The 27901-nt window shown below is 36.2% G+C and overlaps 3 protein-coding genes across 3 annotated transcripts; all 3 read left to right on the top strand.

Annotated features, from left to right (window-relative positions):
• The first annotated feature begins 2048 nt into the window (after positions 1-2048).
• RPT3 (regulatory particle triple-A ATPase 3) lies at positions 2049-6436 on the top strand. The gene is made up of 6 exons (XM_059573407.2): positions 2049-2588; positions 4074-4304; positions 4644-4802; positions 5029-5181; positions 5433-5516; positions 5935-6436. Exons 1-6 carry the CDS (start codon positions 2097-2099, stop codon positions 6067-6069), a joined length of 1254 nt encoding a protein of 417 aa, XP_059429390.2. The 5' UTR covers positions 2049-2096; the 3' UTR covers positions 6070-6436.
• A 7414-nt stretch (positions 6437-13850) lies between these two features.
• Positions 13851-19171, top strand: LOC132163202 (Leucine-rich repeat protein kinase family protein). The gene is made up of 3 exons (XM_059573405.2): positions 13851-14440; positions 16079-17440; positions 18244-19171. Exons 1-3 carry the CDS (start codon positions 14431-14433, stop codon positions 18870-18872), a joined length of 2001 nt encoding a protein of 666 aa, XP_059429388.2. The 5' UTR covers positions 13851-14430; the 3' UTR covers positions 18873-19171.
• Positions 19172-20045: 874 nt separating this feature from the next.
• On the top strand, positions 20046-24427 carry LOC132163531 (ubiquitin-conjugating enzyme E2-17 kDa). The gene is made up of 5 exons (XM_088518927.1): positions 20046-20269; positions 20391-20462; positions 20841-20968; positions 22908-23012; positions 24020-24427. The coding sequence occupies exons 2-5, from the start codon at positions 20393-20395 to the stop codon at positions 24161-24163; spliced, it is 447 nt and encodes a 148-aa protein (XP_088375053.1). The 5' UTR covers positions 20046-20269; positions 20391-20392; the 3' UTR covers positions 24164-24427.
• Positions 24428-27901: the final 3474 nt, after the last annotated feature.

Here is a 27901-nt window from a genome sequence, read left to right as displayed (position 1 = left end):
CTTATTGATACTGAACTGAAAGTGGAGTTAAGACCCCATCAAACAATCAAGAGAAAGAGCTAAATGCTCCTTCATTACAATGTCACTAATACAATTTAGAGTTTGATTCCTCCAAATCCTATTACCAACATCTGTTGTGGCTACTTTCGCCAACCTGTGAGCAGCTTCATTGGCTTTCCTGGGGACATAAACACAAGACCACCAAGGGAACGTCTGTAAAAGATTCTTGGTGTCGTCCACCAGATGTCCGAAGCGACTCCAAGTATTCTGAAGATAGTTAATAGTGTCCACTATTTGCTTGGCATCTCCTTCCATTATCACCAGTTGTAGTCCCAGCTCCCTCATAAAACAAAACGAACTGCATGAAAGGCTCCTAGAGCTTCCCCAGTTGCGGGATCAAGACATCCCATTCTTGTTTTGCACAGTGCCGCTACGACCTGCCCTCTCTCTTCCCTTATCACAATGCCAATTCCCAGTTTATTTTGAGTTTTATCAATAGCAATGTTGATATATTGATTCAACTTTAAAGTTCTCCTGGAATTCGAAGTGTTTTTTTTTTTTAATCAAAGGGGGAAGGGGGTCTCTCCCACTCTTAAACCTGAGTGAGCAGAGAAAAATTCAAAGTGTTTGTTGAATTGCTTAAAGCCACTACCAATATTGAAGACATGCCTAGCTAACTGCCTAAGGATGAGTTGGGGAGGGTTGGAAGAGTCGATGGAAAACACAAGAGGAACGCTGATATCTATTGAATAGGGAATCGGGTTTTTGTCAATCTCTTCTTTTTCTTTCAAAAGAATGTTTTTTTTCAAGAGATTATATGTCTAGTTTCTATTGGAAGGCACAAAAAATCTAATTTACGTTAAATCCTTATATAGATTATTCTCTTTTAAAATTACAAATCAATTAGATATTTTTCTTTTTGAAAGAGGTTTGAATCGCTTGTTGTTCACAAATATTCATTTTTTATTGAATATAACATAGAAACAGGAAACACACAAGATACTTTTTCACTTCATGATGGAAGAAATCACAACGTGGGGGAGTGCTTCCAAATAAGCATATGGAAAGTGATCCATTAAGATAATTGGTGTGCTCTAAAGTTAGCATATTTATAAATTTTACAATCAAGACAACTGAAAAATAAACAAAGCTTACTATGAATGTCTTCAAGGATGGAAGCAATGTTCCTAGTGATGCCATTTATTAGAGATCTTAGGGCTCATTTAAATCCACTAACGCATATAATCCCACAGGCCCAACAGGGTCTATCCACCTTTTGGAAGAATTGCGTCTAACAAGTCATCCCCCTCCTCTCCCCCCAAAGGAAACCCATTAACTGATTGTAAGTACCTTGACCGCCGGTCACATGCTCGATGGACATGTGGTAAGATAGCCATGGATGGAAGGGTATTCTCACATTGATGGGTTTGCCTATTTAAACATTTGGTAGTACTGTAGCTCAAGTCAAGTTCAGAAAACTTTTAAGGAATTTGATGTAGGTCATTTTTTGGGAAAATTTTCCTACATTTAGGAAATAGAAAGGGTTTAAAGAAACTAGCTCTTAAAAAAAACAAAAGAGGAAGAGGTTAAAAAAAATCCCTCCCTAAGATATATATATATATATATATATATATATATATATTTTTTTTTTTCCATATTCCATCCATCTTCTGTCAATCTCCATTCATAAATATAATTAAGGAGGGTCTAAGAAAATATTCTTGAATCTTTAAATTTGTTAGAAAAAAATGGTTTAGGGTTTTTTTTTTTTTTTTTTTTTAATACAATTCATCCCCTTAAAATTGAATTTATTGTTCGGTCATGTGTCCATCCATATTTTTTTTTCAAATTCTATCAAGGTGCTAGAGAATAGAGATTCAATGATAAGTTCGAAAAAGAGATAAATAAGAAATGAATGAGAAAGGGAGGATATATATCCAAGAAAAGAAAAGCAGTTTCTCATCTAAACGACACCGTATTCCTCAGACCTCGCAGCCGATGTGTAATTAAATATAAAGGCCTCAGAATTTCTTGCCCCACACTCCATTCTCCTTCTCTTCAATAAACACAAAAACCACAGCAAATCGCGTCTAAGAATGGCAGCCTCGGTAATGGACCCAAAACCTTCGTTGGAACCACCGCCGTCGTTCCCCTGCACCAGATCAGACCTCCACGGTGGCTGGACGGAGCAGAGCGCCGACGAGGACGACCTCTACAGCCGCCTGAAGTCGCTGCAGCGGCAGCTGGAGTTCATCGACATCCAGGAGGAGTACGTGAAGGACGAGCTGAAGAATCTGAAGCGCGAGCACCTCCGCGCCCAGGAGGAGGTCAAGCGGATCCAGTCGGTGCCGCTAGTTATCGGCCAGTTCATGGAGATGGTCGACCAGAACAACGGCATCGTCGGCTCCACCACCGGCTCCAATTACTACGTGCGGATCCTCAGCACCATCAATCGGGAGCTTCTCAAGCCCTCCGCATCGGTCGCCCTGCACCGCCACTCCAATGCCCTCGTCGATGTTTTGCCCCCCGAAGCCGACTCCAGCATCTCGCTGCTCAGCCAGTCTGAGAAGCCTGATGTCACTTATAATGTGAGTTTCAGTTCCACAAAGCTCAATTTGACGGAAAGTTTTTGTGCTTTGCTTTGCGGTTGATTAGGGTTTGTTTCTTATGTATTAGGGTTTAATTTGATTTAGGGATTTTTGTAATTTGACGCTTCTAACAGAAACTTGGAATTAATTAGGATAGGTGCTGCTGGGTTTTTTTTAGGGTTTTGTCGAAGGACCATTTTTTCAAGTTTTTATTTATTTCGAACGAATTTTCTAAGTGTGTGGGATTACATATCGGTGAAAGTAATATGGCGATCCTGCCATGTAAAGAGCAAGCCACATAGAAGAAGTTCTTTGTGAAAGAGAGAGGGGGGGGGGGGGTGTTTATTATGCAGTTATCAATCATTAGATGTGCAAGGGTTATTCCAAACCTAAGTAAAGATCAGTTACAATCGTAGCGTTTGCTGCAGATGTCAAAAACCAAGGAACTTGAAAATAAAAAAACAAAAATAGTGGATTGGCACGTGATAATGATCATCACATTGCAGAAAGAGAGAGAGAGAGAGAGAAAGGCGGCCCTAAGAGAGAGAAGGGGGGGGGGGGTTAAGATAGAGAAAAACATATAAGACAGAGCGAGAGAGTGAGGTTTCAGCGAAAGCCAGAGATCTATGAATGCAACTACGGAAGGTTGCGATTTTTAGGCTTTTTGGAGTAGAATGGGTCATGCTTAGAAAGGTGATGGAGTTATTAGATTGTTGGCGAGCTTAGTTGAGAAATCGTTCAGTTTTTAGCCGCTTGGAGGATATCTTGTTTGTGCTTAATGTGGAGCATATGGAGAGAGCTGGATATAAGATGTTTTGAAGACCATGATAAGTCAATGGAAGGACTCAAGAGCATCTTGGTCAAATTGCTATATATATGGACCGAGGCGTATAATATTTCTCATATTTTTTACTTTTCTGAATTTGTTGATTTTTGTTCTTCTTTTAGTCTTTAATGGGGTCTTTCTTGTATGCATCTTGTGTACTAGGGTTCTTCCCCTCTACACTTATTGATAATATACATTATTTATCAAAAACAAAAACACACACACACACCAAAGGTTGCCAATTTCTGTCACAGAAGCATGGTTATCTTTTTTTCTGTTTTATTTTTTGGGAAGGCTTGAAACCTATGCTTGAAGGTTGTTGGCTCTCACCTTTTTACTGTTTTTTATTGTTTACTGCTATGTATTTGTGACTGCTAGGGATTAAGCTTTCTTGTGGCTTTTTTGCTCTCCCGCGGAGTGCAAATATGTTGATCTAGCAACGAAAATTGCCTTTGATCAACCCCCCACCAAAAAAGGGGAAAAAATAATCTTTAACTAATAAAGTTGCATTTCAAATGCTATTATGAGATTGCTTGTTTGCAATTTATTAGGCAGTATAAGATCTCTACATTCAATTTGTATGATTTACATCACCTTTTCTTTTTTTTTTGTCCCCTTGAATATCAGGATATTTCCCCCTAATTTAATGATTTTGTTAGGATATTGGAGGATGCGACATTCAAAAGCAGGAAATTCGTGAGGCAGTGGAACTACCCCTGACCCACCATGAGCTATACAAACAAATTGGCATAGATCCTCCTCGTGGTGTTTTGCTTTATGGTCCCCCTGGAACTGGCAAAACTATGCTTGCCAAGGCTGTTGCTAATCATACAACTGCAGCCTTTATTAGAGTTGTTGGTTCTGAATTCGTTCAGAAGTACTTGGGTGAGGTACGATTTGACGTTCCTTGTCTTAAAAGTTAGTTTATGCTCCTCAATTTGCAGATTTATTTCACTTATGATGTGTCATTCAAGTGCATGTATACTTCTATGTTTTCTTTCATTTGTGTAATTTATCCCTATAATCAGATATCTCAATTCATTTGTGTGTATGTATAATCTTTTTTTTTTTTTTTAAATAATAATAATAAAATAACCTCCCATCGAATTTAAGAGAAACAAGTGGTTTTAGTGAGAGAGAAAAAAAAGTCTCTCTTTTGGGTGTCTTCTAGTTGCACTATTCTGGATGGCAATTGAGTGCCCTGGGTTCTTTTGTTTCTCCCATTGTAGGGCCCGCGGATGGTACGTGATGTTTTTCGCCTTGCCAAAGAGAATGCCCCTGCAATTATCTTCATTGATGAGGTTGATGCAATTGCTACTGCTAGATTTGATGCTCAAACTGGTGCTGATAGAGAAGTTCAGCGGATTCTCATGGAACTCTTGAATCAGGTACGATTTTTTTTTTTTTGATGAAAAAAAGGAATTGTAAATCTCAAAGCGATAGGAATAAGAATTCAGGCTCTCATAAGACCTGCTGTGAATTCAATAGGCATATCGTTGTTTTTGGGTCTAGTGAGGAAATGCCTCTAGACGGCAACCATTAGGTTGCTAGCCTTTCGTTCACCCCTCTTTGTCAGCTTCTCTTATGTTTGGTTTTGTAATTTCTTGGTTCTAGATGGATGGGTTTGATCAGACAGTGAATGTTAAGGTCATCATGGCAACTAATAGAGCAGATACTTTGGACCCTGCACTTCTTCGTCCTGGAAGACTTGACCGAAAAATTGAATTCCCTTTGCCTGATAGACGACAAAAGAGGCTTGTCTTTCAGGTAAGTCTCGTACGCATATTGTTGTAATGTTACTAATGTCTTTTTTGTCATATATAGTAATTCCATGTCTTCTCTTCACAATGACACATCCCACTTACCCAGAAAAAATTACACCATAATTTTAAATTGTATCTTAATGAGAAGATTGTCATTTATCTAGACTAATTCTTCTTATTTATTTGTATAGGTTTGTGGATTTTCAGGATTCTAAGCTAGTTAAACTCATTTTAAGCTGGGCTACGTTTTTACAGGTTTGCACTGCTAAAATGAACCTCGGTGATGAAGTGGACCTGGAGGATTATGTTTCTCGTCCAGACAAAATTAGTGCTGCTGAGGTTTTTTAGTTATCCCTTTTCTGATTTCATCTCAAATATTATTTGATTATAATGGGGGGTCTCTTAGGATATAGTGTGATTGGCAGGCAGTATCCTATGTTTATTTCATTTTCTTATGATAACAACCCAATTTCTTCATTTTATTTATTTATTGGTAAGTTACACATCCGGTGAGACTTGAACCAACAAGCTCACCCAACACCTCCCTACAAAGGGAGGAAGTACCATTTAAGTTGAACCTCATTGGCATTAAAAAAAAAAAAAAAAAAAAAAAAAAAAAAAAAAACAGATTTCTTACAGGACAAGAAGCAGATATTTTTCCAATTTGGAAAAGCGTGGTGGTTGCTGTAACAATGACATTTTTTTTGGGTGTCCGTTCCTTTTTTTTTTTTACTAAATGAATTGTGGCTGTTCACAGATCGCAGCTATCTGTCAAGAGGCAGGAATGCATGCAGTTCGCAAAAACAGATATGTTATACTGCCGAAGGACTTTGAGAAGGGTTACAGAACCAATGTGAAGAAGCCCGATACTGACTTTGAATTTTACAAATGATGAGAAATGGAAAGCCCGTTCGAAAGTTGTGTTCTCTTTTGAGGATGTGTCACATCTCAAAGGAATTCTCTGATTATCATATCATATGTGCCACAACCAGTTATATGTTTTCTTATGACCTCAGTTGAACAATTAGAGCCTTGTATTGCAAAAACATTTGTACTTGGCAGTGATGTCCTACAAGGCGTGGAAGAGCAGACTATGATGAGCACCTTGTAGGATTTCACAAAATTACAGTGGTTGATGTATGATTTTAAGTGATTTCATTTTAAAACCCATCCGTTTTCTCAAAAAATTTACATTTTGATTTGAGGAATCGTGGGAGTGGAAGAGTTGTAATTCAGCCTGCCTACTTGTTTCGAATGAATTGCAACACATTCTCTGTGATGAGGACAAAGAAAAGCTGCACTATCTACTTGTTGCTTTCTCAAATCTAGCACAAAATTAAAAAGTTAGAGTTTAAGAGTTTGACAAGTTTAATTAAATGGGTTGAGTTAGGATTGACTTATATAGGGCCTGTTTGAGATTGCGTTTGAAGGGCTTAAAAGTGCTTTTAACACTAAAAAAAATCAAAATGCACTTTTGGCAAAAGCTTAAAAATGAAGCTTTTGCCCAAAAGCTTTTTTTGGACTTAAAAGCTCTATTTCTCAAACTCAATCTCAAATAGGCTTACAATCTTATATTCATTCTTTGACACGACTTGAATATGACATCTGATATTTAGGGTGAATAATTTTGACGTGACTCGTGTACTTAACACCAAATTAACATAAAATTAAATTAATGGATTAGAGTTGAAGGATTTGATATGTTTAATTAAATAGGTTAGGTTATGGTTGATCTATATAATATTATATTTATATGCTGACATAATCTAAGTTGACACATGAACATAAATTAATTACATCCTTGGTAATATGGTAGGATAGCTAAACAGAAAGTTTAGTGGAGGAATGAAATATGTTTTCTCGTTGTTTTTCTTTCCCATGTCGTCTAAACACAAGGGTAGAGAAGATGTAGGTATGTATTTTTTGAGGTATTCAATGCTTAATTACAAGGGTACATCCCATCAGGAGAGATTGGTTAGTGAATAAATAAAGTCTTCCAACCACTACTACTACCACGGCTACGCTAGGGCTTGTTAATTATTTTGAGTGGCCAATAGTTCCCAAGCATTTCACAATTGTCAGGAATTAACAAAAGGAAAGAGTTGGCGGGGGAGGTAGGAAAGATGTTGCTATCAGAAACGATAGGGAACTTAATTAGGGCGTGCAAGATTCCCAGCGCACTCAATGACAAGAAATATTGTTCTTTCATTCATGGGTTGTAGTAATTGCTTTCATCTCATCTATGTCGTTTCTTCTAATTGTTTTAATACTCAATACTCCTTTTTTTTTTTAACCTTTGCTCTTTCCTTCATTCATTATTGCAACGTAAAATCACGTAATTTAAAATTTTAAAAATAATATACACTATTAAATAAAATTTAGAATAAATCCTCTTTCACTTTCTTCCTATTTCTTTTCTTCTTCTTAGGTAAGCATGCATCATTCATTAACTGTTCAAGTGTTGGTGGGTCATTTTGATGGAGCTTCAGTGAATGTGAGACATGTTGTATCCGGGTATTGCCAAAAAATAAGAGAAATGATAGGGACCCAACTTTTTTGCCAAACAAAAGTTCAACTTTTGCCTTATTTATTTTTTAAAAATAAAATAAAATAAAAAATGAAAAAAATGTTTGAAGCAACCCTATCTATTTTTTGTCTTTCTTTTATTTGGTATTTTTTAAAAAATGAAAATTGGTATTTTTTTCATAATAATGTCATTTTTTTCAAGAAAATGTCATTATTATGAAGAAAAATACTATTTTTCATTTTTAAAAAAATACTAAATAAAAGAAAGGCCAAAAATAGATAGGGTTGCTTCAGACATTTTTTTCATTTTTCATTTTGTTTTTTTTAGAAAAAAAATAAAGGGTAAAAGTTGGACTTTTGTTGGGCAAAAAAGTTGGGCCTTTAGCATTTCTCAAAAAATAATAAGCTGATGGGACCTATTTATTTATTTGTTTATATCTTCTAGCAAGGCCGCACAGGATCGTCACAAAGAAATATATATAAAAAAAAAATTAAGATCGATCCAGCGGTGCCCATGGGTGGATCCATGCCTTTCACTCAATCAATGCCACAAAATGTTATTTCAGAATTCAGAGTGACAGGGCCCTACCACGTGGCGTACACAGAAGGATTTCAACTTATTCAGAGCAAAGTCACAAAGCAAGTAAAAGAAACAACCAACATTTATTTCTTCATTTTGTACCAATTTCATGATTTCATTTTCTCTCAATTTCAAATTCGTACAAAAATCTTTCAAACTTCAACATTTTTTTATAAATATATTTATATTAAACATGTTTCTACCTCCAATATATTTATTTGGCGGTTGGAGTTTGGTGTAGAACATTAGTAATTTAGTACATTAGTAGGTAAGATCTCATTCATGGCTATGATTGTGTATAGATATTCTCTTCAAGATACGTCCATCTCATACGTGCTAATAATACAAACTTTTAGGTAGAATTTATTGTTGAAAATTAGTTTGCCAAGAGAGAATGTCTAAGCGCTTATATATACATAGTTGAGATTATACTTAATAATCGTTACAATATGTTTGTTAGTGTGTTTTGAGATTTTGTTTTTATTTTTTTTTTTAAAAAAAAAATGTTTTGAATTATTTGTTAATGTATTTATATCGAGAACAAAAAATAAAGATGGGTGAAAATCAAAATACGGCCATTTAAAAATGATTTGATCAAATAAAACTCAATCAATTAAAGATAAAACCCAAATTATGTCGAATTGAGATCGTCATCAATTTGTTGTTGAAATTGCCATATGGGACTCGATTGCTCGATCTTATAAATCTTATTGTCATATGAAGTCTTGCTGAAGATCCCCGATTCAATTATGTCAAACCATCAAAGGTACTCAAATACCAAGCTCGACCGTTTCATGTGAATTTGGGTCGATCAGAAACTACAAAATGATTGAATACCATAATATATATAATTGGGTCGGTAAAAAGCATATATATATTGACTTGCACGTCCCGATCGAGCAGTCAAGAAGAAGTACACTTTTATTCAAAGTATCCAAATTTCATTTACTTAAAGGAAAATTGTTTGATAAACAAAACAGGCTCTCTTGACTTGAGTGCAACATAAATGTTCTAGCTACTTCCCCTGCCAAGCTGGAACAATGATTCCCTCTATGACCAATACAAAATATAAAAAAAGAAACAGAAACAGAAACGTTTGTCTCAACCCTTTTGTGCCTTATCACACCTTTCATTGTTCTCCCTTTAAACTATGACTTTGTCAAAGATTATACAATTGGTACATAGAACAAATTTGTAAAGATCTTATTGTAATAATATTTTAGCAATGGCCCGCATGCACATTAATTAATTGTATTAATTATCTTCATATCTTATTGTCAAGAGCTGTATTACATATGTTCGGAATATAATTTTTTCATTTCAAGTAAAATAGAAAAGAATTATTTCATGATCAGAATTTAATTTTGTTGTATTTAATGGTCTAAATAAAATTATACTAACTAAGTGAAATAAAGGCCATGCAACTATGCAAGAGTGGTACGTGCATGTGATTTTGTTTTATTTTTTGTCTTTTATTTAATGAAGTAGCAGAACATTAATTAAGGAGATTAATATGGTGGTGGGTTCTGGGTTCTGGGTTCTGGCATTGCCAACTCAGTCCCACAGGCAATCATAAACTTTTGACGAAAGTTGAGACATCATGATGGTTAGAACTTCCCCTTCATGGGTTTGAGTTGTGATCTGGCAGAGTGTACAATTTATATGCTTCATAATCCAAAGATTCATGAATAAAAAATTAGTTTTGAATTTAATTATTTGGTTAATTAGACAAATCATTTTAATATTGTATATATAGAATTTGTGTGGGTACATGCATGGATGATGATGAGGACGAGGAGCATCCAGACTGCATTAGTGGAGGTAGTTGGGTAATAGAAAAGGTAAGAGTCAAGAGTCAAGAGTGGTTGGATCAGTATGTCCATATATACTTGCCCAACTCTCTTTTCTACTCCAAACTTCTTTTATCATTTACACTATTACTACTAAACAAAAAAAAATTATGTAATTATAAAAAAAAAACACCACCATTTGCAGCATCCAAAGCATGTCATTTTCCCAGATTTGGAGAGGATATGATATGATCCTCGTGATGGATGAAGTTGTCGGTGCAATTGAAAGTTCTAAAAATTTCTTAGCTTTTGAAGAAGGTGGGGGAGATTGAGAAATAGTTGAACCAACAGTAAATGATGAGTTTCCTCCAAGAATTGTAAGACAAATAATAGCAAGAACAATGTATTTTGTGGTTTGAATTTGGATTTGAAATTTCATTGCATGAAAAGGGCTCCACTAAAAGAAAGAGAGCCAGCTAGAGAAGCAGGGATATATAAAGGACTTCCAATTTTGCCAAATGGAACCAAAAGGGGCGCAACAACGCATGCACCCACTTTTAATGAGATGTATATATATTTTTCTTTCTAATCAAATAAGAAAAAATGTTACAAGCGAGGATCTTTCTCACTCTTAATTCGGATGGAAGAAAGAATGAGAGATCTTATAGGAATGCTTTCAAACACACGATAGGAAGCGGGCAAAAACAAATCTGTCTTCTGAGATACTTTATCGCTTGAGTTATGTCTCTTGTACTCACATGACACAAGCCACAAGTACTACATCAATAATTAAAAATACATAACATTTTACTTGCGTCATTTGCACACAGATACACGGCGCAAGCTAATCGCACACGAAATAGTAGTGCTAAGCTCACAAGATTCTATTGGCATTGTAGGATTAGCCAATTGAGTAGGTGATATTCATGTATTGTTTTGAAGCGGTTTAATCCATCTGTTTAGGTAATTTTGAACATTCTCATTTGTGTTTCATTTATTTTTTGAGCACTTTTCAACAGCTATTTGTAGGTGAAAATTTAGAAGGAAAAAAAGAAAGAAGAAAAGCTGCTGGGCTGGCAGGTTAGCCAATTATGTAGGATTTGAATGCCAACCAACCCATCTTTTCGGGTTGCTATCAGTATGATGAAATGTCAATGATATATTAGATTAGATGGTCTGCAACCCTGAACCCACCATGCATATGTGTATTTTGACCACATGTGGGCTAACTTAGGAAAAAGAAGGACTCTCTGTTCCTTCAACATCAACTGTGACACCACAGCACAAAATATGGAGTCTGACCACATTATTAAAAGGAAAAATAATACAACTGATCAGTCAAATCTTAATCTCTTGGCCATTGGCTAGCTCCCTAGAATAAGTAATGATTTAATGAGTATTAAAATATTAATTAAATAATTCAATGAGTTTAAAAATAGATGATAATTTAATGGTAGCTCCGAAAGTGCTCCATGCAAAGAGCACCACCACAGAGGTACTATTGAATCATGTGGAGAAGTGAAACAAGTGGGAGTTCGCCATCTTTGCCTATTGCCATATTGATATACAAGCAAATTTTGGTTGGCTATTCACTTTCTAGAACTGCAGTATCTCCCCTCAATGGTCCTAGAAAACCCATTGCAAAATGATTGCATTGCCTTTTGCTTGGGCCCGGTTAAGTCTTGCTTAGTGGACTATATATCCCATCTGCTTTACAAAAAAAGAAATAAAAAAACAATGAAATCATTGTGTTTGTGAGCTTCGAGTAGTGTAAAGGATACTGATTCAAATATTTGAATTTAGTTTCTTTGAGTTGTACATGCTATGTAGAGTCTGTGAACATCATGTATGCATGCATGTATGTATGATATGGGAAGGAGGATTGGACTTCTTATTTTTTTTTAATTTTTTTCTTTTTAATTAAAAAAAGTTGGAGGGAAAGGCCAATTATAACTATCTTACTTTGGCATGACCGTAGTAACACCAACCCGCAGGGCGCTGTTCAAGAGGGACCTAAACTGTGGAAATTGCATGCGCTCTCTTAAAACCGACCGAGCCATAGCGTAACATCCGCCTCACCAAGGCATCAATAGGACTTAAGGTGGTTAACACTAATAGGCTAAGGAATTTTCATTGCAAGAGTCGAACCCAGGCCCTAGTGCATGCCTAACCTCATGAGAATTCCTTAAAGACCATTGAACTACCACCCTTGGTGGTAAAGACGATTGGACTTGGGTTGTGTAAGAAGTTACTAATATTAAGTAACTCCGGTAAAAAAAATAATAATAATAATAATAATAGAAATCTAAACATTTATTTATCCAGCCATACTCATTCAATACAGAAATAATTATGCATCATTTTCATGCCAATTATAGCTTCGGTTAGATCATGCATAAATTCTCTTTCTATGAAAATATAGAAAGAAAAGGGTTTGTGGGCCAATATCTGCCATAAGGGTAATGTTAAAATAAGATATATTTTTTTTTATTAATTATCATTAAATTTGTGATAAATTATTATTAAATTTTGATATAATTTTTAAAAACACATCAATTTTAAAAAGACAAAAAAAAAAAAAAAAAACATAAATCTTCCTTTTAACATTTCTTGGGAAAAAAAAAAAAAAGCCAAGCCATAACAAATGAGAAGGTAACTCAATTCTAACATAATTAATATGACATAACTGCCACTTTTAGGTACTTCAATATTTCCTAATTTTTAGAACTATATCCATAAAGACTGGGCAGGGATTTCCTTATATCCTTAATGTCCTATATTAATATCAGACACTTGTTTACTCATAAAAAATATCAGACACTTGTTCCAATTTTAATTGATACACGGAAAATGTTAAACTTCAAACTATTTTACAATTTTTTAAAAATATATATATTTTTCTTATAGATAAAATGGAAACAAGCCAAACTTATTAGAAATCGGTCTTGGGCTTAACTCAACCAAAAAACTAGTTTAAGAGTTAAAGTTTTTCCTTCACCCTTATAAATGACCCATCTCCTTAATACCCAGGCAATGTGAAACTTCCAACATGCCCCCTCACGTGTGGCGGGAGGACATCTAAGCCAACACGTGCGACAATGGGTGACAGTGGGCCACAGTCAATTGGGCTAGGCACGTGTGGCGGGAGGACATCCAAGCCAACACTTGCAACATTGGGAGAGATGATGGGCCACAACCAATTGAACCGATCTGATACCAGTAGTTGTCAAAAGCTTTGATACCATGTTAAATCACAAGTTGTTTAACACTTACCTTCATGTGTGTGCTCAAACTTTCTTTTAATAGGTGAGCCCCAACATGTGAAATATTTAATTGAAATGGGAGGTGAATTGACAGAGTCAAAGTTTAATCTCAAGACCTTTGGCTCTAATACCATATTAGAAATGGGTCTTGAGCCCAACTCAATTCAAAAACTAGCTCAAGAGTTAAAATTTTTTTTTCACCTTTACAAATGACCCATTTCCTTAATACCCAGACGACGTGGGACTTCCAACAAAACTAAATAGAAATTTCCAAGCAAATGTTAGAGAGATTTTATTGAGCCACCTACCCTCAAGCAACTGGACCTTATAAACGTGTTCACACATTTAGTGTTGAGCTTTATAGCAATATATCTCCATCCGAAGCCAGCCAAAGTGGCAGGGTGGGCAGTCTATTGGGGGGTAAAAGTGTAATTGGAGAGGAGATAAAGAGTGATTATCGTAGGTTTAGTTAGCGACATAGTGTAGACTAGTGTTAAGTACAACAACTGCTTTCATCATCGTAGGTAGGAAGGAGATTTGAGTGTGTTTTATCGTTGCCTGTCTGGAGTCTGGAGTCTGGATCACACTCTCTTCTTCTTCCTCTCTCTCTCTCTCTCTCTCTCACACTGCCACTGCCACTGCCAGACAAAAAAAAAAGTCATTGCTCTCTTTCTCTCTCTACTCCTTTATTCTTCTTTACTCTTCTTTCCTTTCTTTCCCTTTTCTCCCTTTTATGCAATAATAAAATCTTTTTTCTCTCCGACAAAAATTCCTCCAAATGTTCGCTTCGCTGAAATTTTCTTGTTTTCCTTGAAACGCCTGCTTCAGAATCCTTACGGGGGTGTGTATCGTAGCAAGTAGCAACTTCTCAAATCCCATGAGGTTTGAATTTACTATGTTTTAAGCCTATGGGAGTGGGACCACCCAAAGCAGCCAAATCCATGGCCTTCAGCTAAATTGGATCTGAGGCTCCCCAGTATGGTACCCTCACTCTTGCGCAAATGCCGTTCGTGTTGGGCCTCTTTGAAGCTCTAATGCCCGCTTCTCAGCTCCGCCGTTGGATAAAGAGTTAGCTCAGTGCTGCTGCTCTCCCCATGTCTTCAGGTTTGCCTTCTTTACTCCGACCATTTTTGTTTGCTACTTAATGGGTCAAAATTGTTCTTTTTTCCTACATGCATTTCCGTACGGATTGATTGAGCCTTTTTTAGATCTGGGTCATTGCAGACAATGGTTGTGAACCCCTCACATTGTTTGGATTTTCCTCTTTGTTAATGTGTGCTCCTGAGTCCTGCCCTCATTTTAGAGTAATGAGAGCTTTTGTTAAAACGTGCGATTATCTTCTTAAATTTCTTAATGGCCCACGTTCTTGTGTTTAGTGAATGTTCTTCAAGAATACCCGATGTTTTCTTGTTACATTACGTTTCGAGTAGGTTGGTTTTTGTTTAAGACATCAAGACACTTCCAGAAGTTTGTCAAATTAATTAGTTTTCTTTGATAGAACTTGGGTTGTTGAACAACTCCAGCTATCAAAGATTTAGGAATTGCTTCTTCTTTAAGCTAAAATTTGATGAAAAATCTACGACTTTACATTTAATTCTAGATCTTTATCCGCTGACTGTCTTCCCAACCTTTTTCCCCAGATTTTTGGTATTCTTTTTTTTTTTTGGTTAAGTTTGACAATTTAGGAAGTAAATTATGCTGTTGGTGCTCTACATTGAACAAACACACGCATTGTGTGCCTTGTCACCCTTTTGTTTCACATAATTTTCTGTTTTTTTTTTTTTTCTGTTTGGTATTGAATCTATTTCCTAATCCCTGTCTGGTAGAATGATAAGTTGGAATACTTTTTTTTTTTTTTTTTATAAAAAAAATTCGGATATTAGAATACAAAAGGAAGAGGTTCCTTTGCTTTAAGCACTAAAATGTCTTTACCTGCTGCTTTTGGATGTCGATTACTTTTTGCAGTTGTTTATGAACTTTCGTGTATGGTGCCGGATGTAGAGAAAAAGAAGAAAAAAAATTGGCTCAACTTTTTTCGTGGGAAAGTTTGAGAAAATTCCCTATTGATAATGTTTTTTTAGTGGGAGATGTTCCAAGCTTCTAAAACTCCCAATAGTCATATAAGTACCCTTGTTAAAAGAAAAGTCATTTTGTTGTTATATAACATAGAAACTTGAGTCTGCGTTTCTGTTGTGAATTACAGCTACTTTGACTACTAGGCTCACTTATTTTGAACTCGCAGAGCTATATCAACGCCTCTTAACATATGGATATACATTGTTAGAATATATGGATATATTCTAACATACATGTCTCTGATCTGTAAGCATATGTGGTTGTTTAGAGAAAGACACGGGTGAAATTGGCTTCCATTTCCCTTTTTTAATATACATTGCTGGACTATAGTGGACAAGTCTTTTATGAATTTAATGAAATGAAAGAGGAACTTCTTTGTCATCGTTTCTGCTTTTCATGAAAATTTGCATTTGACAAACAGAAACAGAGTAGTTTACCCTTGCTAGAGGTTGAATTTGTTATTTATTTTCCTTTTTCCTTTCATCTTTTTGTTTACTGCACTGTTACCAATGTAGGAGATGTGTTTGTTAGTTTTCCCTTTTCTGTTGTGAACTTTGTGATAGTATTTGCAGACGATTCATGCTTGGGTGGGATCAGGTTTTCTTGCTTTCTTGCTTTCTTTTGCTAGCTCCATAATCTTTTTCTGTGATCTTTGTGCTCAAACAGGAAGTCATCAAGTTTTGCAGAGGTTACATTCTCATTTCTACATTCAGTTTCAGCAACCCTGTGCCAAACAACTCCCCATGAGGTTCTGCTCCACTGCGGCATTTACTTTCCTCTTCATCATTATCAATCTTCTACCCCTGGCTATTTCTGACCTGAACTCAGACAAGCAAGCACTTCTTGACTTTGCTGCTGCTGTTCCCCATCGGCGCAATCTCAGCTGGAGCCCTACTGCTGCAGTTTGCAGCTCTTGGGTAGGCATCACTTGCTCACCAAATGGCACCCGTGTAATTGCCGTCCGGCTCCCTGGGGTTGGGCTTGTGGGCCATATCCCACCAGGTACCCTTGGTAAGCTTGATGCCCTCAGGACTCTTAGCCTTCGATCTAACCTTCTCAATGGTAATCTTTCTTCTGAGATTACCTCCCTTCCTTCACTCCACAACCTGTACCTCCAACACAATAATTTCTCTGGTGAGATTCCTACCTCCTTTTCCCTTCAACTCAATGTACTAGATCTGTCATTTAATTCCTTTTCTGGAAAGATTCCTCAAACAATACAAAATTTGACGCAGCTTACTGGTTTGAACCTCCAAAACAACACCCTTTCTGGATCCATACCTGAAATTGATCTCCCTAGACTTAAGCATTTGAATTTAAGTTACAATCATCTTAATGGCTCTATTCCATCATCCCTTCAAACATTTCCTAATTCATCCTTTGTGGGAAACTCTCTCTTATGTGGATCCCCTCTAAAAGCTTGCTCCTTCATCCTCCCACCACCTTCTCCATCACCTGAATTGTCTCCACCCCTACCATTGGTTCCTTCAAATAAAAGCTCCAAAAAGAAACTGTCCATGAGAGCTATCATTGCCATTGCAGTCGGAGGGTTTGTGCTGCTGTCTCTGTCCGCTCTAATTATTGTTCTCTACTGTCTAAAGAAAAAACGTAGTGAAGGAACTGGTGTATCAAAAGGAAAGGGTTTAAGTGGTGGGAGGAGTGAGAAGCCTAAAGAGGAGTTTGGGAGTGGGGTGCAGGAGCCGGAGAAAAACAAGCTTGTTTTTTTTGAAGGTTGCTCTTATAATTTTGATCTTGAGGATCTATTGAGGGCTTCAGCTGAAGTGCTGGGAAAAGGTAGTTATGGCACAGCATATAAGGCTGTTTTGGAGGAGGCAACTACAGTGGTAGTGAAAAGGTTGAAGGAAGTAGTGGTTGGGAAGAGGGACTTTGAACAGCAGATGGAAATTGTGGGTAGGGTTGGGCAGCATCCAAATGTTCTGCCACTCCGAGCTTATTATTATTCAAAAGATGAGAAGCTCCTTGTCTATGACTATGTCCCTAGTGGCAGCTTATCTACACTATTGCATGGTAAGTAATATCGCCATGTTATTTCTTTCAATTTTTGGGCAATCTTAACCCATTATCTTGTTTTTAAATTATGAGAGTTAAACTATTTACTCTGACTACACATGAACAAATGAATGGGCACATGCACTACTGTGGACCAATACAAAAAGATCAAGCCGGGAACTTAATCACTTATGAAAACTAGTGTCGTTTGCCTTAGTATCTACAAGTGAGAATTCATTATTATAATCGCTGCATTTCTGAAAGAAATCCTTCTTTCCTGAATTTTTTTGTTCAATAGTTGGTATTGTGAGAGATGATCATCATGAATTTTTCTACACTTCGGCAAGATATATGAAATCATGGTGCACCTGGTCAATGACACATTTGATGATGGGTATTTAGAGCAATAATAACTTGTATCACATACTTACTGCTGATAATTAGGTCTCATTTAGGTGGCACAATTATTTTTTCTATGGTTGCCCTTTTCAATCCATAAGGAAACACCTTGTCACAGTTTCTTACCGGAAGGCATTATATATGTAGCAGCGTTTGCCCTGGATTCAAACAAGAATTCCCATGGGATATAATGCGTACATTTTCTTTGGTAGTTAAAAGTATTCTTATTTCTTATCAAAGATGACTGTAAAAGTTTTTATTCTAGGTGACAGGATGAGGTATAGCCTCATCATCTATCAATTAACTTCTCTTGGATGATCTATTATCTATCCACTCGTAATTTTCTCTTCCTTTTGTGAAATCCTCTTCTATCAGCTAACTCGTTCTCTTGTTGCTTGTTTGTGATTTCAATCTAATTACAGGAAACAGGGGAGGTGGAAGAACTCCATTTGACTGGGACGCCAGAATAAAGATCTCCCTTGGAACTGCAAGGGGAATCGCCCACATCCATTCCATGGGTGGTCCTAAATTCACTCATGGAAATATCAAGTCTTCAAACGTCCTCCTCAACCAAGATCATGAAGGATGCATTTCTGATTTTGGCCTAACCCCTCTTATGAATGTCCCTGCCACTCCTTCTCGGGGTGCAGGCTATCGTGCTCCAGAAGTGATCGAAACCCGTAAACACACTCATAAATCAGATGTATACAGCTTTGGTGTCCTCCTCCTTGAGATGCTGACTGGAAAAGCTCCACTACAGTCACCGGGTCGTGACGATTTGGTTGATCTTCCTAGGTGGGTCCAGTCTGTTGTTAGGGAGGAATGGACGGCGGAGGTTTTTGATGTCGAGTTGATGAGGTACCAAAACATTGAAGAAGAAATGGTGCAGATGTTGCAAATTGCCATGGCCTGTGTGGCAAAGGTGCCAGACTTGCGACCCAACATGGATGAAGTTGTTAGAATGATTGAAGAAATCCGGCAATCCGACTCAGAGAACCGGCCATCTTCTGAAGAGAACAAATCCAAGGACTCAAATGTGCAGACTCCATGATTGTATTTCAACTTTCAAGCCACTCTCATGAAGAACTCATCTGGTGCAGAAAGCAACTTCGAACATTTTATGTGGATACATGCCTAGTGAGGTTTTCCCCAAGTGTTAATAACCTCCTTAGGTTGCGTGGATGACTTGGTAGAGTGTGAATGTTTTCATTTATGCGATTTTTCTTAGGGATGTATTGTCCATTTGTCCTCATGCTGATGGGTTTTTCCAATTCATGATTTTGTTGTAATTTGTTTTTCAACATTATGAATTAATTGATTAATGACCTTCAATCAAGAACTTGCTGTAACTTTCTTGTGGCCCATCCTTCGGCTTGGTGAGTGTTGTGCAGGCCCCAAGCTAAAAGACTCAAAAAGCCGATGGTGAAAGCTTGTCCATTCCATTATTACACACGTGGCTTGATATCTTAAAAGCACGATCAAATCTGATCCATTTATGATGAAAACCATTTTGTTATCTTCAACTATATAAAAAAAATTAAAAGCCAATGCCGTTTATCCTTTTCATTAGCTCCTACTTAATTGGTCAAGACCCCCACAAATGGAAAAGAAAGAAAAAAGCAACAAAGAATGTACACATAGGTCATAGATGGAGGCAAATGGAAAAGGAAAGAGATAATGGGGGGCATACAGAAAAAGCTGAAAAATATGAGGATGGGATTGCAAAAAATAAAAGGAATGGATAATTGATATTGTAATAATTGGATTAGGGTAAAATTGAGCCGCCTTAGGTGGTTTGGGGTGGCCTCCCAACCCCTGGGGTTGACCGGAAAAACCACCCTTTGGGTGGTTTGGAGTGGCTAGGGGTGGCTTTCGGCTATCTCTTTTATTTTTAAATTTTTAAATTAAATTAATAAAAAATTATTATACTGACATGACAAATCGATGCGTTTCAACTAATTTAATGACAATTAAAAAAATTTGATGGTAAAATTTTTTTTGGCATTTCCAACTTAGAGAGTAAATTGATTTTGGCATTTTTCTTTGATAAAAAAAAAAAAAAGAAAAAAAAAAAGAGTAAATTGTTAAAAAAATAAAAAAAAATTTAGGGACAACAAAATTTTGGTGCGTTTACCATGATGTTTTGATATAATTTCCCTAAAAAAAATTCAGAAACAAGGACGTTGATCCTACGCCAATTAGATTTTTATATTTTTTTTAAAGACAGAAAATTCTAGAACCTGCTCTTTTCTCGGTGTCTGTGGGTGGGTCTATAATACAAGTAAATACAATTCAACATCACCCTTTTGAATCTTCGCTCTGTTGCCCATCTGCTGTAATTCGATCTTGATCACCCTTTTGAATCTTTGCTCTCTTACCCATCTGCTGTTATTCGATCTTGATCAATTCTTCGAAGAAACTAGTGATCTTTGTGCTTTCCCTTCTAAGGTAAAGAGATATACGGTGTTTTGTTTGACTGATCTGTGGTAAAAATTAAATCTTTAGTTCTGGGTGCTTACGATCTGTTGCCGATTTGGGTTGCTTTGCTTTGTTTGTGGGTGTTCTTTAGACATGGCCTCGAAACGGATCTTGAAGGAGCTCAAGGATTTACAGAAAGACCCTCCTACCTCTTGCAGCGCTGGTATGCACCTACGGCTATACCTCTCTTCCTATTCCAACTCTCTTTTGCTTGTTAAATTTTATGCGAACCCCCACCCCCACCCCCCCACCCACCCCCCCCCCCCCCCCCCCCCTCCCCCCCCCTTTTTTTTTTGACCCAAACCTAAAGTTATCATCTTCACCTCATGCGTGTCTGGTGGCTTTCTAATTTATGCACTGGGTTGGCTTCTCAAGTCCTCAGATGTCAGACAATACCATATTTGTGCTTTTGCTTAGTTGCCCTTTGATTCATGTTGTTGGTTTTAGACTCTATCAGCTCATAATATACAGTATATGTGTTGCCGATGAATTGAAGTTTATATGATTAATTCAAGAGTTCGGTTCTTATATGTTTGCGTAGGTCCTGTGGCTGAGGACATGTTCCATTGGCAAGCTACCATCATGGGACCTGCAGATAGCCCTTATGCAGGGGGTGTTTTTCTAGTTTCTATTCATTTTCCTCCCGATTATCCATTCAAGCCTCCAAAGGTAATTTCATTCTATTTTCCTCCTCCTTGTTTGTTGCATTTAATTGCTCCCTTTCTATAATACTATATTCGTTTCAACGTATAATGCTTCGCATCCTGGCTTCAAAATTGAAGGGGCATTGAGGAGAACGCAACTCAATGCTTTTAGTTAAGCTTCTTTAAGTTCTTTTCCTGGTCCTTGGGAGCAAGCCTGCCCTTTAAGTTGATGTTGTTTAGGCGCTTTTTTGATTTATAAATGCGCTTCCTGCAGTGAAAATAACTTTTTACGATTCATTTCTGTCTATAGTGTAGCTGCATATAACTTCTGCTTAGTTAAAAGACCAATGCCGTTGCAGTTTCAACCATAAACACGATAAGAAAGTGAAAGATCTTTATCAAACGTAGTTCTGGTTATTGTAAAATTTGTGAGTTTGTTTAGGTATTGTGATCCACCCTTGTGTATATAAGTATTTGAATTTCATGTACTTCAGGTGCAACAAAATTAGGATAGTGAGGTAAATGAAAGGTTTAGAATCTAACCTGATATTAGTGCTCGAACTTTGGATGAAGGATCCAGAAACAGGGGCCACAAAGTTGAATCAAACACCTAAACGTAGAGATTACTTGGGTGGTTGGTAGGGGGGAGGGAGAGAGACGGATGACATTATAGTTTCCCTGAACAACGATGGTTTGAAATCTTTCTGTTCAGTAGATTGTTGCCAATGACATGATACTCTAGTTAGAAAAAACTAAATATGAAACAAGCTGATTTCTTCTGCAGGTGCTATTGTATTTGTAAAACCATTAACAGGATGCCTATTAACACCATATCAAGTTCACAAAATAGATCATAATATTAATCAGTTTCAGACTTATGGCTTTTTTTAGCTAGTCTTATCTCTATGGTTGTGTCATCTTTTTCCACACATGTATTGGATTGTTCCCAATTTGTGGTTGTGTTGTTCTTAGAACAAAGCCAAACCGATATGAGACTCCACTATTATGTCTATTCACTTTGTTGCCTTGTTCCTCAATTTTTTTGTCTATGTTATGATCAAAGATCTGCTAGTACTTACTTTGAAAGATCTGTGATTTTAAAATTGTAATTTAGCTATTGAAACTTTATCATTAGTTTAAAACTGAAATTTTGGGTATATTAGTAATTGTAAGAATTCCAGAGAGCATAATCTTGTTGGGAGATCATTAAAATTTTGCAAATGTTTGTGCAAAGTATGAGTCATTAGTTTTGCCTCATTAAATGCATTATGTCTTGTGCATAACTCATGTGCCCAGATTTTGTGTATTTGATATTTTCTATCTAATAGCATACATCTGCTATCATTTTGTAAAACGAATTGAAAGAATGAGGAATAATATGCAGAAGAAATATTTGGTGCTTGGATACATGTAATTATCCTTGATGTCAGCCTGCCGGCGAAGTTGGAGTATTACCTGATTCGTGTAGAGAGGGCACTTTGCACGGGTCCGAGGTTTACCCAAACAAGCTGGGTACTCGAAGTGGCCCCTGCCTTAGAGGGGTTCCTTGTCTTAAAAAAACATGTACATTATAGTTTTTTTGGGTAAAAAGTAAAAATAATGTATTCAAGTCTTCACATATGAGATTGATGATCCAGGGTTTATGTAAATGTTGATATATAGGGTACGCATTTTATAAATTAAACAAAGGTGTTTTGTTGATGTAAAAAGTGTAGATTGTGATGTTTCACTAGAGAAATTGCAGTGTTAACTCTATATGTATATTTAATGTGAAGTGCAGAGTGTAGTATGCTTTCAAACTGGAAGTCACAGTTTTGGCACTTCAATTATCCTTGCATTTTTTTTTTCTTAATCTTAATGGTGCTGACTTTGTGGTAGTTATATTACCATGTCTTGAATTTTTTGGTTATATTGTGTTTGTTATTTTAGAAATCAAGAACACTAACATTATTATATACTTTCAGGTTGCATTTAGGACTAAGGTATTCCACCCAAATATTAACAGCAATGGAAGCATATGTCTGGATATTCTTAAAGAACAGTGGAGCCCAGCACTAACCATTTCCAAGGTTTCATCGAACTATTCTCAATTTTTAATTTTTAGTTTACAGTCACAGGTAGTCTACTATCATTACCAAATAAGTGGTCTGGTTTGATGCTGTTATGCACGATTATATGGCATTTGCTTGAATACCAGCTTACTTGATATCATTTTGCAATATACTTTATTGATTTTCATCAATTTCAAGCAGTGAGATTCATGTCTCACTATGGGAAATCAATCAAATATCAGTTAGAATAAATGCTATCTGTACCTTGGAAGAAAGTTATGATAGTGAAACTTAGTTTATCCCATGTCTTCAACTGTTTCTCATCTCTACAAGGTTGCTGTTTGTTAGTGCATTTTGTGAGCTGATGGTCAAATTGTTACCCAGGTTGGGTTCAGATATGTTGCTTGTGTCCATGGGCTTCATTGAAGCTATCTGTTTTGGACATGTGGATGTGCTTGTCAATTATCTGCTGGTGATAGAAGTCAATATCTTGATGATGCTAATAAAGTTCCTCAAACCACTGACAAGCTTGTATTTGCTGGTGCATAACCAGACTTGTTAATTGCGAACCATGCCTAAATGCAGACTATCTATAGTAATGATTGAACATTGTAAAACTAGGAATTTCTTGAACCTGCAGAACTTACTTGGTGCCTAAAAAGCAGTAAAGCACTGATATAGACTTGAGACACAACTTTGATGCAATATGGATATGGTGAAATGATAATTCTTGAAAAATTTGGATAAAATATACATTTATGAGTTCATCAATAAATTAAATATAGATTTTTTAATTCAAAGATAATAGTTACCTTTCATGTTTAGCTTTCGCATATATCATCAAAATATACTAGCTCTACCAATGATCCATTTATACTCAGAATTATTATTGGTTTAGTGTATGATGCAGTTTTGAACCCTTGTGTAGCATCAAATTTTATTTTGATATATACCACTTGAGTTGTCAAGTATTGATAAAAATATATTTTCGTCGAGTTTATTTGTACTTACGCCCCGTATTTTAGGTGCTGTTGTCCATATGCTCCCTGTTGACGGACCCCAACCCCGACGATCCGCTTGTCCCTGAAATTGCTCACATGTACAAGACCGACAGAGCTAAGTATGAAGCCACTGCTCGCAGCTGGACACAGAAGTACGCCATGGGATGATGGCGGATGCTCGCGAGCATCTACAAGCATGAGATGATGGTTTCATCTCCTTCAGGTAAAAGAAGGGAAAAGGACTCGATGTTGGCAAGGAACTTTGTTGTCATTTTGTGAATATTATTTGAAGACATTTAGGGGATTGGAAAACTGTAATGTAATGTTTGTTAAGCGAATGCTCTGCTTGTTGTTCTACAACTCATATATGATTGATTCAGAAAATAATTTATGTTTTGTGGGCACGATTCCTACAACACAAATTGCAATTTTTGCTTTGTATTACGAGGATCTGAGTGCAAATGTTTTTTATTTTTTCTGTCAAGGATAGGAATAAGGAAAAGTAGTCAAAATCATATTTTAAAACCATGGAGTGGGTCCATTAATACTCATATATGGATTTCATAAACCGGATGTAAATACTGTCATGTTTCATTGACATGCGACCTTGATATTCTGCCCATGTGATGGATCATGGATCACCATCCAATCAATTAATCAAACAGTAAATTGATGGAGAGGGTACGACCAAAGAAGATATTTTTAGCGGCCTCGAACATTTGATGTGTCATTTTAATCAATAAGCATGTTTTATACGAGCAACAATAATTGCATCAAACAGAAAACATGATATATATCATGCACGATAAATGTTATGAGTCAATAAATTTTATATATTTGGTCTATTTCATCTTACAAATTAATTATTAGATTTGTAGACTTGTGTAGATTTTACATAAGTTAATGGTGGAACCGTAAATTTAATAGTTGATCTATTGAATTTGTATGAGAATATGAGTCAAATATTTAGAACTTATTGATCCATAACATTTCTCTTTCTGCATACGCTCATGAGAAATTTTTCTGCGAATTTATTAAAGTCTCTTAACTGCTCTTACCCTCGTTATCATGGAAAAGGATTTGGAGAAGAACTATTTCATTATTAAAATTTAATGTTGTATCTACCTATGTAGATTATATATGGTGATATTTCTAACATTTAAGGATTGAGATTTTTTGATATTAAGACAACTTAAAAGAGGAGGATTGTCTGGAACCAAGCCTAATGAAGTGGAGGTCATTAAATCTAGTTTCCCTTCCCCCTTTTGTATAGACATGTCAAAAAAAAGAAAGAGAATTATAAGGTCTATTTGTTTTGGGCAAGTGGGCCTCACATCTCAATCGGGACAGATAAGTTTAATAGTCACCCTCTCTTAAACTACCTAAAGCCTATTATCTTCAATACCATTAAATGGTAACTTTAAACACATAATTAAATTATTAATCACCCAATGACGAACATTGCTTGGATAGGAAGCACTAGCAATATGAAAAAACTTCAAAGGCATGTTGGAAATATTTTGTCACTGAGCACACAATTAACTTATCCCTTGGTTGACAAGCAATATTTAAGGCCGTCATTCTCTCGAACTCTAGTACATGACTAACATAATTGCTCCCAATCCCATGCTAATTTTTTGTGGGGGGGCGGGGGGCAGGGGTCTTTGCCTTTGCGTGTCCTCCAAGCCAAAACCAACTCATCCAATCGCTTTTTCAACGTTTTTTTTCAATCCATCCTAATTGCCTTTGAGGCCACTAGGATGTAAACCCTTTTTCATTTTGTAATGTTTCTACAATTCTACCTTTTAAAATCTCATTTTGGATGACCTCCGGCGACAGGGGCATGTTAGTGAAGGACCCCATGCTTGAGTGCGTCTTACCATGTGCCAGAATATCTTCTCTAAACAATAATTGATTCTTTCCTCTAATTGACCCCTTTAAACAACTCTTGATTTGATGATTAAATATTTGCCATAGGCAAAGAGTGACCATTTTCCCTCACCTAATTTGCCGGCTCATATATCTCGAAAGGTCTAAAAAATCAAAACAATTAGTGTCAGCGATATGGTATTGTTGTGTCATTTAACATTGTTTGCCTCAATCACCTCATACCTGACCTACCGATTAGTAATTTGAAAGTACAATCGTAGAGCGCCACACCAGATTTCTTTTTATTTTTATTATTATTATTTTTTTTAACATGTTAACATCAATATCCCGTGATTTTAGCATGTGATTGTTTGCAAAAGTCGTGAAATCTAAGGACCCTAAACAACAAGAAAGGCTTGTATGGACGTTATGGCAAATCAGATATAAAAAACACCAAACACCAGATAAAAAGATAATTTTCTTCTTCTCCTTAGAAGTTATCTTTTTATATTGTACACCTTAAAATGTCAATTTCCTTAAAAAAAAAAAAAAAAGTAGGATTAGTCTTCATTATTATTATTATTTTATTTATTTTGTTTCATTAATTGAATGTGTCTTTAATCAAATAAAGGAAAAAATAACGATTTGGCTCGTTGGAGCTTTTTGATTCGGATTGTGTAGCTAGCGCTGGGATTAGGCACACGAAGGAAATTAAGGTGCGGGTACGATTATCATACCTCCAAAGTGAGGTGGAGAGGCAATGGCATAAAATCATCGGCATGCTTTGAGACACGAAGACAGTAAAGGCAATCAAGCCAATTACTGTGGTAATTAAGAAACGTCAATTCCATCTCCAACCACGTGTCTGACCAATTTCAAAAGAAAAACTCCGTCCACGTTGTCTACTGTTCTGAATAACAAATTGCGTGGTCGGTTTTGACAATACTTTTCAACCTATATAGATGCTACTTTCTCATCACTGTGCTATCACGAGCTAATTCAGTATCAAAAATTACATGAGACTCTAATAATGTCTCTCTCTTATTTAACCTCAATTGGAAAACTGACTCGAGTCAAGTCTAATTAAGCTTATTACAAACGATTTTATCTATTTATAGTAATAATAATTTTACTGTTAGGTGAATTTATAAAATTTTCTTGGAAAACATCAGACAGAGTTGTCGTTTATGTGGTCAAGTTGTTCGTGTAAGATTCTCAACGTAAATTAAGGAACATATACAGCCGTTCGAACTGGGAAATCGTCCGAGTCACCCGCCCACATCAGGACCAACTTTCCTGAACTACTTTAGCTGCTGTGCCTGAAAATGAAGTCACCCCCCCCCCCCATTTTTTTTATTTTTTATTTTTTTCTTTTCCGAAGGGATCTAAGTCTAATATCTCGTTATTGACGATTAGAGATAAAAAATATTCTGCAGTATGATATTTGGAAGTGGGGTTGTTCGTGGAATAGACCAGTGTGGAAGAAGGCTTCTGACACGTCAATATAGGCTGCTGGAAACACCTTCAAATTTTCCACTCAGACATGACTCATGACTCATGAGTCATGACCCAGCTCACACCCACAACACCAAAAGGAGAGAAAAGTTATTTATTGTAGTTTAATTATTTAATTATTTCTTCCATCTCATAGTAATGAATAATGATGGTGGTTTTTCTTTGGTGTCTCAAAAATATAGATGAGAAATCTTCAAAGTAAAAGTATTTATTCATTTAATTTTTCATCTTATCTTTAAATTCTCATCCATCTTTTTGAACTGCACTCACATATATTTTCTAAATTTGAATTTCATCCTTATGGAAAATATATATATATATTTTTTTTGTCAATTCATATTTTTTAAATGATTTAAGTAATAGAATGAAACAAGGTCTATTAGTGCTTGGTAACACGATGTTTTTTTGTTGGTTGAGAAATCATGTGTAGATTACTCGTCAACTTTTTTACTGTAAATATTTAAAAAATAAATAAAAATTGACGAACTTTTAGTAAAGTTTGATATTTTACAGCCCAATCAC

This window comes from Corylus avellana, chromosome 8 (assembly GCF_965113065.1).
Source record: "Corylus avellana chromosome 8, dhCorAvel1.hap1.2, whole genome shotgun sequence".
Lineage (NCBI taxonomy): Eukaryota > Viridiplantae > Streptophyta > Magnoliopsida > Fagales > Betulaceae > Corylus > Corylus avellana.
This window is presented reverse-complemented; position numbering and strand designations above follow the sequence as displayed.